The 15,282-nt window shown below is 44.7% G+C and overlaps 1 protein-coding gene across 3 annotated transcripts in view; it reads left to right on the top strand.

The window, feature by feature from the left end:
* TMEM86A (transmembrane protein 86A) overlaps nucleotides 1-10,507 on the top strand; it is a 45,454-nt gene extending 34,947 nt beyond the window's left edge. For 2 of the 3 annotated variants that reach the window (XM_043516578.1, XM_038407169.2), the window contains exon 3: nucleotides 554-2,570. In XM_043516578.1, the coding sequence (XP_043372513.1) occupies nucleotides 554-981 (428 nt within the window). In that variant the 3' untranslated portion in view covers nucleotides 982-2,570. Of the gene's footprint in view, nucleotides 1-553 lie in introns of all 3 variants that reach the window. The other variant, XM_038407170.2, reaches the window with a different exon arrangement.
* Nucleotides 10,508-15,282: the final 4,775 nt, after the last annotated feature.

Here is a 15,282-nt window from a genome sequence, read left to right as displayed (position 1 = left end):
TCGCAAAAAGAAAAGGAGTACTTGTGGCACCTTAGAGACTAACAAATTTATTAGAGCATAAGCTTTCGTGAGCTACAGCTCACTTCATCGGATGCATCCGATGAAGTGAGCTGTAGCTCACGAAAGCTTATGCTCTAATAAATTTGTTAGTCTCTAAGGTGCCACAAGTACTCCTTTTCAAAAAAAGATGTTAGGTCTGAAAGACTTGAGTTTTGTTTCTTCCTGGTTTATCTGTAGAGTTAGCAGAGATGATTGTCTAAAAGGCAGAGCAGAATTATCCTCGGTGTGACTGTGGGTACATCAAGACATTTTCCTAGGGCAGGAACCAGCCTGACCAGATGTCACTGTATTAAGGTTCCCCCCCCCCCCCCCGGGATGGGATTTTCAGAAGGGCTGAATGTTGGCCTACCTCTGCTCCCACTAAATTCATGTGGGAGTTTTACCACTGGGAGCAGAATTAAGACAGCACCTTCCCTGTGACTGTTTAATCTGATGTCATAAATTAGTTATTCCCATTAAAGCTCACACTTGCTGTGTCAATGCCTCTTTCCAGGTCTGCTGATGTTTGCCATCACACACATCCTGTACTCCTCAGCATTCGGGATGAAGCCTTTGGACCTGAAAGCTGGCTTTGCGATGACCCTTGTCTCCAGCTTCTGCTACACCTTCCTGTACTCCTACCTCTCAGGACCATTCACCTACCTGGTTGCTGTCTACATCGCTTTGATCGGCTTCATGGGGTGGCGCGCCATTGCTGGGGTACAGCTGTGCAATGACCTCTGGACTTGGACCAAGCTTTCAGCCTGCATCGGCGCAGTGCTTTTCATGGTGTCAGATCTGACCATTGCAGTTAACAAGTTCTGCTTCCCGGTGCCCTACTCACGTGCCATCATCATGGCCACTTACTATGCAGCCCAGATGCTCATTGCACTCTCAGCTGTGGAGAGCAGGGATGAAGAGGACTTCAAAAAGAGGAATTAGATGGAACACCAGTAGGCTCGTGAACAGCATGGATTATAACTGGGTTGCTGTAGCAGCATTACTCACTGAGGGAGATCTCCATCTCTCAAGTTGCATTGGTGATAGAGATTTTGCTTCTTTGAAGCGTTATCTTTGGGTTTTTTTAATCTGACTCTCCTTGAATGTCATTTACTTCACTGTGGAGACAACACTGGAAAATTTAGACTGCTCTTACAGTAGCTACTCATTGACCTTTTCCTCTTGGAAGTTTCAGGAGTCCTCTCTAAAACATTGTATTTGTTAATCCTGAAGCTGATTCTGAATGTTATGGAAGGAGAAGGCTAACTTAAAGAGACTGTGAAAAGAGGCTAGGCAGGTTAAGAGGCTTGCCTTCCAGCCTGGGCACACATGTCCCAATCCCAGCTAAGGTGATAGGGATGTGACAATGAGTTTAGGTGGTGACTAGACTAGACCCCAGTTGTGGCCATTACAAAGCCACTACACAGGGTGCAGCAACTGACAGCCTCTGCTCAAAGAAAGCCCAGGAGTAGCATAGCAAGAGGATAGGTAGTGCAGGTCAGGGCTGAAGTACATTGGTAAGAATTGCGTGGTGGGAAACTTGCACTGTACCGGATTCTAACCGGGACTCTTTTGTGAATTCCAAATTCATGCAACTTCCTATTTAAATGCCATTCAAAGTTTTTCTGCCCAATGTGAATGCTGCTGAGCATTAGTACTGCTATACACTTGCAGAAGCAACAACAGAATGCAACAACATTCTGAACTTTGAGAAAATGGGAAATGAAAGGCATTCTTTAAGCAGACTGGGTTACGATGAAAGGATACGTGCATGAAAGTTAATGAGTAGTTTTAGCAGGCAACTTTCAGCATTTGCTTGCCTAGGGTAGTCCTGTGGTCATGTGCTAAGATATATGATGGAACAATGGTTCTGTCTTTCAACATCAGACCTCACCCCCTGTTATCAGTAGCTTTATTGACTGAATTAATAAGCCTGGGAAACCTCCTGCACCTCCTCCATAGGTGTTGAGAACTCTTGAATCAGTGACAATGCTAGTGCCAACCCCAAAAGACTCCAAAACAAAGGCAAAGTATTGAAACACAAAGCATATAAAGCAATGCACACTAGGATATAGCATACTTCGATTACTGTGAAATTACTGCAGACCCAAGTTTATAGACGCAGCCCAGTAGTGTTAACAGGCAATTGTTTTAACTTGGCAGATTTTCAGGGAAACCTATTTATCAATTAAGGCTAGTAGGCTTCTCTTTATTTGCATGTCTACACACCTGACCCTATACATATGTGCACAGTAGTATGGTATTAGCAGCCACCATAGACAACCTGAGTCCAGCTTTGCATCACACCTTTGGAGATACATTCCACTAAGAAATCATAATTTATTTTTTCTGGGCTCACATTCTATCCATAATGTGGGAATTGGGAGACTGGAATTTGACATTTAAGCATTTATCGCTCAGTATTTACAGCTGCTAATGAGAGAATATTCTGCATATTTGCACATATTTAATATACTCCTTATTCGGGGTATTTTATTTGTCTGTGAGCATTTTCCCTTACCTGCAAAGCCAGCTACGTAGAACAAGTGTCTGTTTTTTGCCAGTCAATGGCAAAGAACCAAGTTTGTGCCACTTGACTTGGCACAGCCCACTTTGAGGCTAAACTACCTGAAAAAGAACGATTTGTGCATTCAGATCAATTCACCCCCATTTCTCCTAATGTCGTGGAGCCTGTAATAAAAATTAGAACCATTAGAGAGAGGAAAAACCTATTTCCAACCAACCCAAACTATTTGGCAATCTTATCCTCCCCTCTGCCATAGCAAAAGTATCTCTTCCATTAGACTCTGTTAAAGGATCCTGGTGAGGTATTTTTAATTTCACGATTATAATTTTACTTTTCAATAGTTCCTTCCCTCCTGCATGCTGTTTAATTTATTGTGGGTTGCTCACAAGTGCTGAGCTGCCCCTGATTTGTCTTTGATGCATGACAAGTGGATGGAGAGGCATTTCCTATGAATATACAGTGATAGTGCATCAAGGGGGCTTTCCTCTCCCTTTCCCAAATCAGATGGTGTCCCTTGAATGTTTATTTTGTGGCCCTTCCTCCCATGGTACTCAAATAAGTAGTCCTGTTGATTCTAATGAGACCACGCCGGTGAATAACTGTTCCTACATATGAGTGAGGAGTTCACAAGTGGGCCCTGTCACAGGGTGCTCTACGCACCACAGGATGGCATCTCCTCCTGGTGGTTCTGAGGATTAGCTCTACCAGACCAACACCCTTTCCCATAGTTGCAAGCCACCTCTCTGTCCGCAGCCCCTCTTTCGCTTCAGGAGTTGCTGCTTCCTCTTTGTGATTCAGCTGTCCAGCCAGGTCATCAAGTGGGTTCCCCTTCCACCATACTCTTTCAGAGTCTCCTTCCACAGGCAGTCCTCATACCCACTGCCCTGACAACATCACTCCAGCAGTCTTCATGTTCGCTGCCCTTAGCGCTACCACTCTGCAGTGGTTGGTAGGGGAACCCAAGCCTGCCCTCTATTTGGGGTTCCAGGCCAGGCCCCTGTAGTGAACAGTTAAGGCCTGGCTCTGTACCAACCTTACTACTCTCACCCCAGACTCCTTCCTACTATGAGTTTTCTCCCTTACCTCAGGAAGTGAAACAACAAACTTCCTCCCTACCACCTTCTTACACTAGCTCCAGTCTCCTGGCTTTGTAGAATGCTTGCCTATCCCCTCACAGGTGATCTTCCTTCTAATTAGCTTCCTCCAGTCTAAATCGCCCCTGTTTGCATCCTAATTGGTTGATGAGGCTTGACTAGGCCTAATTCAGTCCTTACTGTGGGGAGTACATCTCATCATAGGCCCTATGCAGTGAGTGCTTTGTTTCTGAGACTGAGCCTGCAGGTTTCTTGTAGGTCAGTTGCCATGCCCTGACTGAGGACTTGTCTATACATACAGGGCTGCAGCAGCACTGATGCAGTGCGCGGTTGTAGCACTTAGTGAAGACACTACCTATGCTGACAAGAGAGCTTCTCTCATCGGTGTAGTGCTGTCTACAGCAGCAGTCCTGCTGGTTTAACTGCGTTGCTCAAGGGTGTGGATTTTCCGCACCACTGCATGACATAGTTCTGCCGACATAAGTCTGTAGTGTAGACCAAGCCTCAGTTTCTGCTGCAGCCCTGCTCACTATGCCCCTTGGAATCCAGCAATACTCCCTTTAGTTCACATACTCCTCTAGCCTTTGCTCTTTGTGGGGTCTCCCAACACTGTTCCCCCTTACAAAGGCAGCTCCTGTTTTCCCTGTTATTAAGATATTGAAAGTAAATGGCAGGTTTCTCAGGACCAAATATGACACAAAGAGACACTGTCAGGTTCAAATTAGTCCCAGGTATAGAGTTAGTAATGGTATCCACAACTGGTATAAATGGGACATTGATTTCTGTGGAGCTTTGCCAATTTACACCAGCTGCAGATTTGGCCCACAGTTTGCAAAGCCCTTTGGGCTAAACCCTGCTATCTACGTAGCAAGACACTATTAGTCACTGAATAGTCTGTGCATTAAGTCCATGAATTGAAAGAAAATGATCTTTATCCGTGACTGGTTGCAAGGTGAACACACCACTTGTGCCAGGGAAATACTAGATGGGTGACCATCTAAGTGCAGCACCTCCACCTGACACCCTCTTCTTTTGTGTGTCTGTCTCAAAGGGAGATGCTGGGAGAGAGACAGGCACTGCTAGAACAAACCAGGCTGCAGTGTTGGGTTTTATTAGAGAGCTACATGGACGAGGACCCCAGTGTCAATCAGCCCCCTGATTTTATATTACAGACAAACTCTTCCGAGCCAATCACGCTGATGGGGTGGCGTTGTTTTGGACTCTTACCTGAGAATGCTGCAGTTTAGGAAAATATAATTCCACTTTGATTTAACCTCCTATAAAATATGTGGGCCTCCATTCTCTGGTTCACCCAAGGAGTGCTTGGCATAGGCTGGAGAGGGGGCAAAGGTCTCTTGAAGAGACTTTTGCACCTTGCCAAATCTGTAGCCCTCTGGCCACATGGTCAGGCTGTAGTGTAAAGTGAAGTGGCCTGAGGGCTGCAATGATACAAGGCAGGGGTGGCCAACCTGAGCCTGAGAAGGAGCCAGAATTTACCAATGTACATTGCCAAAGAGCCATAGTAATAGGTCAGCACCTCCTGCCCACCGGCAGCCTCCCCGATCAGCACCTCCCCCTCCCTCCCCACACCTCCCGATCTGCTGTTTCATGGTTTTTAGGAGGCTCTACAGGGGTGGGGAGGAGGAGTGAGGACATGGCAGGCTCAGGGGAGGGGGCGGGAAGGGGTGGAGTGGGGGCAGGGCTTGTGGCAGAGCCAGGGGTTGAGCAGTGAGCACCCCCCGGCACATTGGAAAGTTGGCACCTGTAGCTCCAGCCCCGGAGTCAGTGCCTATACAAGGAGCCACACATTAACTTCGGAAGTGCTGCATGTGGCTCCGGAGCCACAGGTTGGCCACTCCTGATATAAGGGAATGCTGATCAGGCCCCCCGTGTGAGTGTTAGCAACAGAGGACAGCTTCTGCTCCTCTCCTTGGCTTGGTGATGCTCCCATAAACCTTCCTTCTCCTTGGCTGATGCAAAGAGCGCTCTCTCCTGTGTAACAGTTCAGCTCACAGAGTAGCACTTAATCCATGGGACGACTGGCAGAGTACAGCACTATTCTACCTGAGCACGGCTGACAGGACCAGTGGGCAGTATTAGCAGCAGTGTGAGATAGGCCGCTGACACTGAGAACACCCCACACTTTCATTACGGAATAGTTTTCACACCCATCAGTAGCCCTACATAGTGGGATTCAGTATGTTGAACAGACATTTTGGCCTAGATCCCCAATAGTACTATTCAGACTCTTAACTTCCATTGAGTTCAGTGAGGATCTGGACCTTCCTTCCAAGGACTCTTCATATTTTAGAAAATTTAAGTACCATTGCAAAAGGCTGGGTTAACAATAGTGCCCCCCCAGAAGCATCTGCTGCTTTATAAACATACACCAGAAAGGTTAGCTGCATTACTGAGGGGGGACGCATTGTAAATAGCACAAGCCCCTGTAATCTCCTCCCTCTAATGCTGTTGCACAATATTTCCCGTATTCATTCACTCAAGGGATTGCTTCTGCTAGAGCGACCAGCTGTAAGAGGCATGCAGCATCTCCATTCATCAGTTTTGCTTATCTTGTGATCCCCAGTTTGGCCCCTGCATTGCTGCTCTTTGTGGATGTCACCTGCTGTTACACAGGCTGCTTGTTTGCAACCATCTTCCTGTCATAGAGCCAGCTAGAGAAAATATGCATGTACAGTGCTCTAACTGTCTGCTGGGGCCAGTGCTAGCAGGATTTTAGTGAATGGCTAATTTAAGGCTTATTTAACTCTCTCTTGGACTCTGTCATTTTGGCATATCTGTTCTTCGCTTATGTTCTCCAATGATTCCCTCCCCTGTAAGAAAGACTGACATGCTCAGTAAAGGAGCGAATGGATACCTTCATTGAATGTTATAATTTCCCCCGCCCTGAGTTAGTAGGGTATCACTTTCTTCACTTCCAGAGAGTATTATTCTTCAGTTTCCGGAAGCAGTTTTAATTATTTTTCTGTAATTTTTTTTCATCTCAGTTTATTTTACGATCTACCAATCTCAGGCCTTGATCCTGATGATGATTGCAGAGGGTTCAATAGGCGTTCCTAGGTGATCTGTCATTTTGAGAGGAGGGAGCTAGCATAATCTGAGCATGGGTACTGTAAAATGCACTGCTTCTGTTGTGGGTCTGCGCCGGAGAACTCTGAGAGAGTCGAGGGTTGCCCGGGGCATCACAGACTCAGGCTGTTAGAGAGAGTCACCCTGGTCTCTTGCCCGTCTCCCTCTTCACATCCCTTTAATCCACATGACTTGAACAAAACCCTTTTTCCTAAGAGAGCCTTTCTTGCTGAGAAGAGGCCAGCTGCTATGGGCACAGATTTGACACAGCCAGCTCCAATTCTTCTGATTAAGCCTGGGAAACATTGACCAGTTGCTGAGGGTGCGGGAGGGGTGCAGGTGGGCGTCTGTTTTAGATACTGTTTCCTGGGACAAAAAAACAGTTCAACACTGGTGAAAGCAATCTGGGATTTGAAAGGCAGTGGCAAAATAGGAATGGAGAGCACATAAATGTCCATCTTGAGTCTTTTCCACTTCCTTCCTTAACTCTCCCATTGTCTCTCTTTGCCTTTTAAATTTGAAGGTATTGTTCTACTTCCCTTTGCCCCACTCCAAACACATACACAGCCTTTCCCTTTAGAAGCAAAATCTTTAAGGAGCATCGTCCATTCTTGGGCACGATAATGTTGCAGGAAGGGAGTAGAAGCAGTGTACGGTACATTGTATTCCTGATCCCAGCAGTATTAACTCCTAAGTATAAGAGGCATCCAGTAGTTACACACTGTATACCAGGGGTAGTCAATAAGCGGACCACTGGTGAAATCCAGACTGCCAGATGCTTTTGAACAGTCTCAAAAATCTTTTTACTTACTTATTTTTTTAAATGTCTCTGGCATCTGGCCCTTGACTAAGAAATTTGGACCTTGACAAAATAATTGACTACACTGCACTCAAAATCCCCTCTGAAATTCTTGTGGGTGGTTAATTGAGGTTATATATACAATACAAACCACATCTTGCACTACTGGACTAACCATTAAGTGCCAGTAACTCCTTATTCAGGGAGACAAAGAATGTGGGAGTCTGCTTGATCTGCCTAGCTTTTATCCTATAGGGGACCCAACTCCTTTACTCACAAAAAGCTTCTCTTGAAACCAAGAGGCCTGATTTTCACCTCACTCCATTGTTACACTCCTGTAACTCCATTGGGCTGGGCTGGGCCTTACCAATATCACTGAAGTCCATGGAGCTACAGTGATGTAAAATTGGCGTGTAGAGGAGACTTCAGCAGAGCCACTCTTGATTTACACCAGCGTGAGATCAGAATTGGGTCAGATGGGTCCTTAGTATTTAATACATGGTTTAGAAGAAGGATTTGAAGGCTTTCACTCCCTGCCTTTCTTTGCAGCATAGCTCTTTATTGGCCTTGGAGGGGAAAGTGGTCAAAACAGAGCAGATATAAAGCTCAGTGGCAGATGTCTCCTTCTCTATTTTGGGTGCATGGGAGTGGTGAGTTGCCTAGTTTTGGCAGAGAGCTGGTCTTTTATCTGGAGAGGCAGCAGAGTTGAGTAGTCTGAGCCCAGGACTGGATATCTACACCTCCCAAGTTCTGAGCCTGGCTTTGACACCAATTCCTTTTTTGGTCTTGGTTAAGTCAGCTGGTCTGAAAGGATGTAATTCTGATTAAAGTCAATAGAGGTATGCCAGTTTACAGCAGTTGAGAATCTAACTCTCTGTGTCTGTTTTTTTTCCCCCATCTGTAAAATGCTTACCTACCTCACAGGGCTGGGTGAGGATTAGTGCATGTTTGTAAAGCACCTTGAAAGGTGTAAAGCACTAGATAAGTGCTAAGTATTATTATACTATAGTATTCAAAATAAAAATGCTTTGAAGACCCTGCAGAAATTCACTTGAAAAAAAGGTGACATGAATAAATGTTTCAGTTAGATTTCTGCATCAAATGGAAAGCAAATGGAAAACAGTCATTTGTATGATCTATTAGGGAGGAAGCCAAGCCAAAACTCTGGACCCAGACACACCCAAACTTCAAGGGAAGGGGTTTTTAACAAGTCTGAACTCAGATCCCAAAGTTGCAGAAAGTTTCTAAAAGTCTAGAAGCAAAACCCCAAGATGTGAGCACCGCATCCCAATTTTGCAACGCAGGCTCATCTCTGAATGAGTTAGAATAAGCCTGATCCAGCCAAAACAAAATATCCTAATTCTAGCTCAATTATTGCTGAAAATGTTGAAGTTGAACATGCTGTGGTTCTGTTCATCTTTTCTCATGCAGAAAGTCAACTAGAGTTTAAGGAATGAGTTACAAAAGGGATATTTAATTTCCTTTGATCATAAACTTCATTGGCTTTAAAGCCAGTGGAGAGGGAATGCCCATTTTGGAATTAATTCCTGTCCTACTGTAGGTAGGATGTGTACAATTTTCCAGCTGAGAATGTGTTTGTATGAACAGCCACTGGACTCAGAACAAACTTATGAACAGAATTATGGCTCCAAAATATGATTGGATCTCTCAAATGGTATAAATTGGCATAACTCTATTGATTTCAAATCAGGCCCCAAACTGTAAATTATTTTTTCCAGTAGCACCCACACTGGGCTAGGTGCTGTACAAACACAAATGAAGGCTGAAGCGCTTACATTCTAAAAATGGGTGTATACCTGTGAAATGGATCATAATTCTCAAGCAGTAAAACTTGCATTATTATGAACTCAAAGGCAAATACAATGCAAATTTGTATTGTTTCTTTAAATGTTTGATAGATATTATTTTTCTTAGTTTTGAGGAAGTTCTGTTGACGATGTATTTTTTTCCTTTTAATGTAAAAATATATAAATTATGTCTATATACCTATAGATAGACTAAAAAAAAAAGTGGCCAGTTGGCTGAAATGCCAAAATTTAAGTGGCTTGTATTGTATCTGTGGTGACACCAAATTGCTGTAGAAATAAACTCATTAAAAGAAAAGGTGGATGAAATACAGGCTTGATGTACTGTGGCTAGTGATAATTTGCTACTTCAGAACCCTTGTAACTAGCTCTGTGAAAGAGGGGGTCTAGGGCCTGCTTCTGCTCCTATGATACATCAGTGGGAGCAAGATATGGGCCTATGTTATGCCTACTGGCACTAAAATAGAGAGAACATCAGGAAATTTAGCACCAGTAAGGAAACTATTATCTTGGCAACCTAATTAAACAGCAAAAACAAAAAACAGGCCTCCCACACTGGTTTCTTTGTTGAATCGGGACAATTTAGAAATCCAGGGCCCAAACTTGCAGTCCTTACTCAGGGCCTATGCAAGAATAGGCCCATTTTGTTTCCTAGATAGGACTGTTCATGGAATCCGCTGCTATTCGCTGTGGGGAAGGTTGGCAGAATCTTTCCCTCAGTGAAAATATCCCATTGGGATAAGTGGTAGTTTTGTCTGGGTAAGGACTTCAGAATCAGGATACAAGTCCTGGACTGGTTAATCTCAATGACTCCTATATGAACTGAACCTCCTGTGTTCTGGTGAATTAAAGGCAAAGCATATTTTTAAAGATTTAATATACAAATCATGCAGCTCCCATTCTCCATTCACAGTCTCAGCACTTAGCCATGTTTTAAAGGGACTAGCACTTAACTAATCTATTTTGCCATCAATTTAAAAGTCACCACATACAGTATGGCCACTTGATACTATCTATGATGCATTTTTATGTTAATTTTACTATTATTCTGTATTTGGAATGTAGTTTTTCCTCTAATTTCTTGTATGTGTACCAATAATTAAAATATTAATTTACTTGATGTTTGTTCTGCCTAGCTGAAACTAGTTTTTGCTTGTTTTCTCTTTCCATGACAGTTTCATCTTGAAATACAGGTCCCGAGTCAACATGGTTCTACTTCAATTTAACCCAAGTAGAACTCCAGTCAATGGACCTGATCTTCAGCTACTGTACATTGTGTGTTGTTGTTCCATGCAATGAGCTATGCCATTCTACTCCAGTTGAGGATTTGGCCCAGTATTTTTTGGCCATATTTGATGCGATGAACGAGCTAGTTTGGCCTCATTAACCATCCTTTCTATCACCGATGGGAATGCCACATTTGGAGGAACCTTCTTTTTTTTTTTTTTTTTTTGGTACAATACAGCCCCAATATTGCAATGATTTATTTTTGTAAACTTAAAACATGCAAGCCCCATTTAATTCCAGGGGACTACTCAGATGCTTAAAAAGTTAAGCACATACATAACTTTTTGCAGGATCAAGGCCTAAAGACTTCCACATTCATCTAGGTGAAAATTACCTGTCAGTTTGGGAAAAAGAAGAAAAAAAATTAACACTGAGATTTCTTCTCTTCTTCAAACCTCTTTTAAGCAAAAGAGATCCTGTGAGCACCCTTCCAACATCCTCCCTCCCTCAAATAAAGTGACCCATCATTTGGGAATGAACCACTGTTACACAGGAACTTTGCTGCATTGTTTCCAAAATAGTTGTCACATCATTTAGGCTACGGTACCGTGGTAAGTCGACCTACGCTATGCAACTCCAGCTACCTGAATAACTATAGCTGGAGTTGACATACCTTAGGTCGAGTTACTGCAAGGTCTACACCACGGGGGGGTCGATGGGAGAAACTCTCCCATCGACTTACCTTACTCTCCTTGTCGGGGGTAGAGTACAGGAGTCGACTGGAGAGTGATCTGGTGTTGATTTGGCGGTTCTTCACTTTCCTCATCTCAGAGCGTCAATCCCAGCTGTAGTGTAGACATAGCCTTAGCATCATCAGAAGGTGCCATGCCTTTTCATTTGCAAACTGTTTCAAATATTTCCAGCCCCACTGGGTTGGTATGTCCCCTTTTAACTGTGCTCCCTTCCCACTCACCAGCACACTCCAGGTGGCACATGGAATGTAAAATACTCTCAACCTGCAGAGAATATTGGAGCACATGACTGGTCAGCATCGTGTTTATCTTGCAACAGTTTCCTGGAAAGATTAATGCTACACTGGAAGAATAGGCACAAAATCAGTTCAAGCAGGTCATAGGTATTATAATTCTTAATCTGGCTTTAGCCATACCAGCAGCAGCAGCGGTGGCAGGTAGCTGCATATTATGAGATTAAAATGCCAGTGACTGAAGCCATCATGTTTTTTTTATTAGTTCTTAGGGCTTGATCACACAAACACTGAAGCCTACCCAGGAGTAGTTTCATTGAAATCTGTGGGGCTCTTCCCATGAATAGAGTTATACATGGGTTATACTATTTGCAGGAGCAGGCCTTTACATAATAATCTTTCTTTGATTCCCATTTGTCAGATCAACAGTGATGATGGGGCCAAAGGAAGCCTTTCCACCACGTTCTATCTTGTATCAGCTTTCCGGCTGCATTCATCTTTAAACCTTTTTGTTGTGCCTCAATACATATTGTTTATTTAGTATTACCTAACAAGAAGGCTAGCTAGGAATAAACAAACCACATTATATTATATTACAGAGAGGAAGGACGGGTCTTCTCTGAGTTGTTGTCCCTATGGTTGCTCCTCATGAGGAGGCACATGTGCTTGTGCAGTCTGGATTGGAGATATTTTGTTGCTGTTAGCAGCATGCATCGGGCCATGCATGCCCCATATGCCTCCTTGTACTCTGGCCTGAGGGCATATAGGAAGGAGAAGACCTGCAGGACTCCAGTTCCTTCTCAAATGCCTGCGGCTCGAGACAGAAGTTTCTCAGGTCTGCTACCTTACTGAACATGGCATTCTGGTAACACTTATTCAGAAAAAGAAAAGGAGTACTTGTGGCACCTTAGAGACTAACAAATTTGTTAGTCTCTAAGGTGCCACAAGTACTCCTTTTCTTTTTGCGAATACAGACTAACACGGCTGCTACTCTGAAACTTATTCAGAAGTATCCATTCAAGGCTCCATCATCTACCCATTCCACCCTATATCCCTCAAGGTGTTTTCTGAGGACAAGACCCTAGGAACCAGCCAATGGGTGACCCCATCAGCCATGGCAAGAACACCCTGGGGGGCCTACTCCTTTTCCTTATGCCCCTCCCCAATGGGCTTTTTGGGGACCAAGTCTACAGATTGCCCTCACACAAGAGCACCCACTAAGATTCTTGGCCACCAACACCTCAGGGCCCTCCTCATCCTTCCACCAGAAGAACAGGAGCTGAGAATAGAGGAGGCGATGCTACCATCCCCTTCATGCCCACATGAGGCAACCATACTCTGCCATTCTACACAGATGATTTCAAAGCCTTATCCTGCGTCCCCACCTGCACTTCCTCGCTAAAGTTTCAGCAGCATTCCATATCAATCAGGACATCCAACTACTGGGCTTTTACCCCAAACCTCACTCTTTGAGGGAAGAGACCAGCCTCCATACTCTGGATGTAAGAAGAACTCTGACTTTCTACCTACACAGGACTAACTAAACCCTTCAGGAATTCCACCAGGCTCTTCAGTTTCTCTGCCAAGAGGACAAGGGGTCACTTTATTTCCATCTAGATGCTATCTAAAGGCATTTCAGGTATATTCTTGCATGCTATGAGTCCTTAGGAATGCACCCCCCTCCTAAAGTCACTGCTCATTCAACTAGGGTTCAATCCACTTCCACATCCCTACCCATCAAGGTTATTTGTAAGGCAGCCAACTGGTCCTCTGTTCACATGTTCTTGCAGCTTTACGCCTGCATGTATGTCTCCAGAGCAGCCTTTGGTGAAGCTGTTTTACACTCTGTACTAACTCTGCCTCCTCAGCATCCTCCTGCTCATTGAGGTACTGCTCCCGGGGGGGGGGGGGGAGGAGAGGGGTCTCCTGACTGGGAGCTCTCATAGGGACAATAACTCGAAGAAGGAGGAGAGGTTACTTACCTTGTACAGCAACTGGAGTTCTTTAAGCCCTGGTCTACACTAGGCATTGAGGTTGAATTTAGCTGCGTTAAATCAGTGTAACCCTGCACCCGTCCACATGACGAAGCCCTTTTTTTTTTTTTTTTTTTTTTTTTTTTTTTTTTTTTGACTTAAAGGGCTCTTAAAATTGATTTCCTTACTCCACCCCTGACAAGGAGATTAGCGCTGAAATTGGTTTTGCTGGATTGAATTTGGGGTACTGTGGACGCAATTAGATGGTATTGGCCTTCGGGAGCTATCCCAGAGTGCTCCATTGTGACCGCTCTGGACAGCACTCTCAACTCAGATGCACTGACCAGTTAGACAGGAAAAGGCCCGCGAACTTTTGAATTTCAATTTCCTGTTTGGCCAGTGTGGCAAGCTGCAGGTGTCCATGCAGAGCTCATCAGCAGAGGTGACCATAATGGAGTCCCAGAATTGCAAAAGAGCTCCAGCATGGACTGAACGGGAGGTACGGGATCTGATCGCTGTATGGGGAGAGGAATCCGTGCTATCAGAACTACGTTCCAGTTTTTGAAATGCCGAAACATTCGTGAAAATCTCCCAGGGCATGAAGGACAGAGGCCATAACAGGGACCCGAAGCAGTGCCGCGTGAAACTTCAGGAGCTGAGGCAAGCCTACCAGAAAACCAGAGAGGCGAACGGCTACTCTGGGTCAGAGCCCCAAACATGCCGCTTCTATGATAAGCTGCATGCCATTTTAGGGGGTTCAGCCACCACTACCCCAGCTGTGTTGTTTGACTCCTTCAATGGAGATGGAGGCAACACGGAAGCAGGTTTTGGGGACAAGGAAGATGATGATGATGATGAGGTTATAGATAGCTCACAGCAAACAAGCGGAGAAACCGGTTTTCCCAACAGCCAGGAACTGTTTCTCACCCTGGACCTGGAGCCAGTACCCCCCGAACCCACGCAAGGCTGCCTCCCGGACCCACCAGGCAGAGAAGGGACCTCTGGTGAGTATACCTTTTAAAATACTATACAAGGTTTAAAAGCCAGCATGTTTAATGATTAATTTGCCCTGGCATTCGTGGCTCTCCTGGATATACTCCCAAAGCCTTTGCAAAAGATTTCTGGGGAGGGCAGCATTATTCCATCCACCATGGTAGGACACTTTACCACTCCAGGTCAGTAGCACATACTCGGGAATCATTGTAGAACAAAGCATTGCAGTGTATGTTTGCTGGCGTTCAAACAACATCCGTTCGTTATCTCTCTGTATTATCCTCAGGAGAGTGATATTATTCATGGTCACCTGGTTGAAATAGGGTGCTTTTCTTAAGGGGACATTCAGAGGTGCCCGTTCCTGCTGGGCTGTTTGCCTATGGCTGAACAGAAATGTTCCCCGCTGTTAGCCACGTGGTGGGGGGAGGCAAAATGCAACCTTGTAACGAAAGCACATGTGCTATGTTTGTAATGTTAACAGCAAGGTTTACCGTGAAAGAGTGTACCCATTGTTCTATAAGATGTGTCTTTTCAAATCCGACTGTCTTTTTTTTTTCTCCACCAGCTGCATGTGTTTCAAGGATCACAGGATCTTCTCCTTCCCAGAGGCTAGTGAAGATTAGAAGGCGAAAAAAAAAGCATTCGCGATGAAATGTTCTCTGAGTTCATGCTGTCCTCCCACACTGACAGAGCACAGAGAAATGCATGGAGGCAGACAATGTCAGAGTGCAG

Source organism: Dermochelys coriacea, chromosome 6 (assembly GCF_009764565.3).
Source record: "Dermochelys coriacea isolate rDerCor1 chromosome 6, rDerCor1.pri.v4, whole genome shotgun sequence".
Lineage (NCBI taxonomy): Eukaryota > Metazoa > Chordata > Testudines > Dermochelyidae > Dermochelys > Dermochelys coriacea.
Note: the sequence above shows the minus strand (reverse complement) of the source record. Positions and strands in the feature narration are given on the sequence as shown.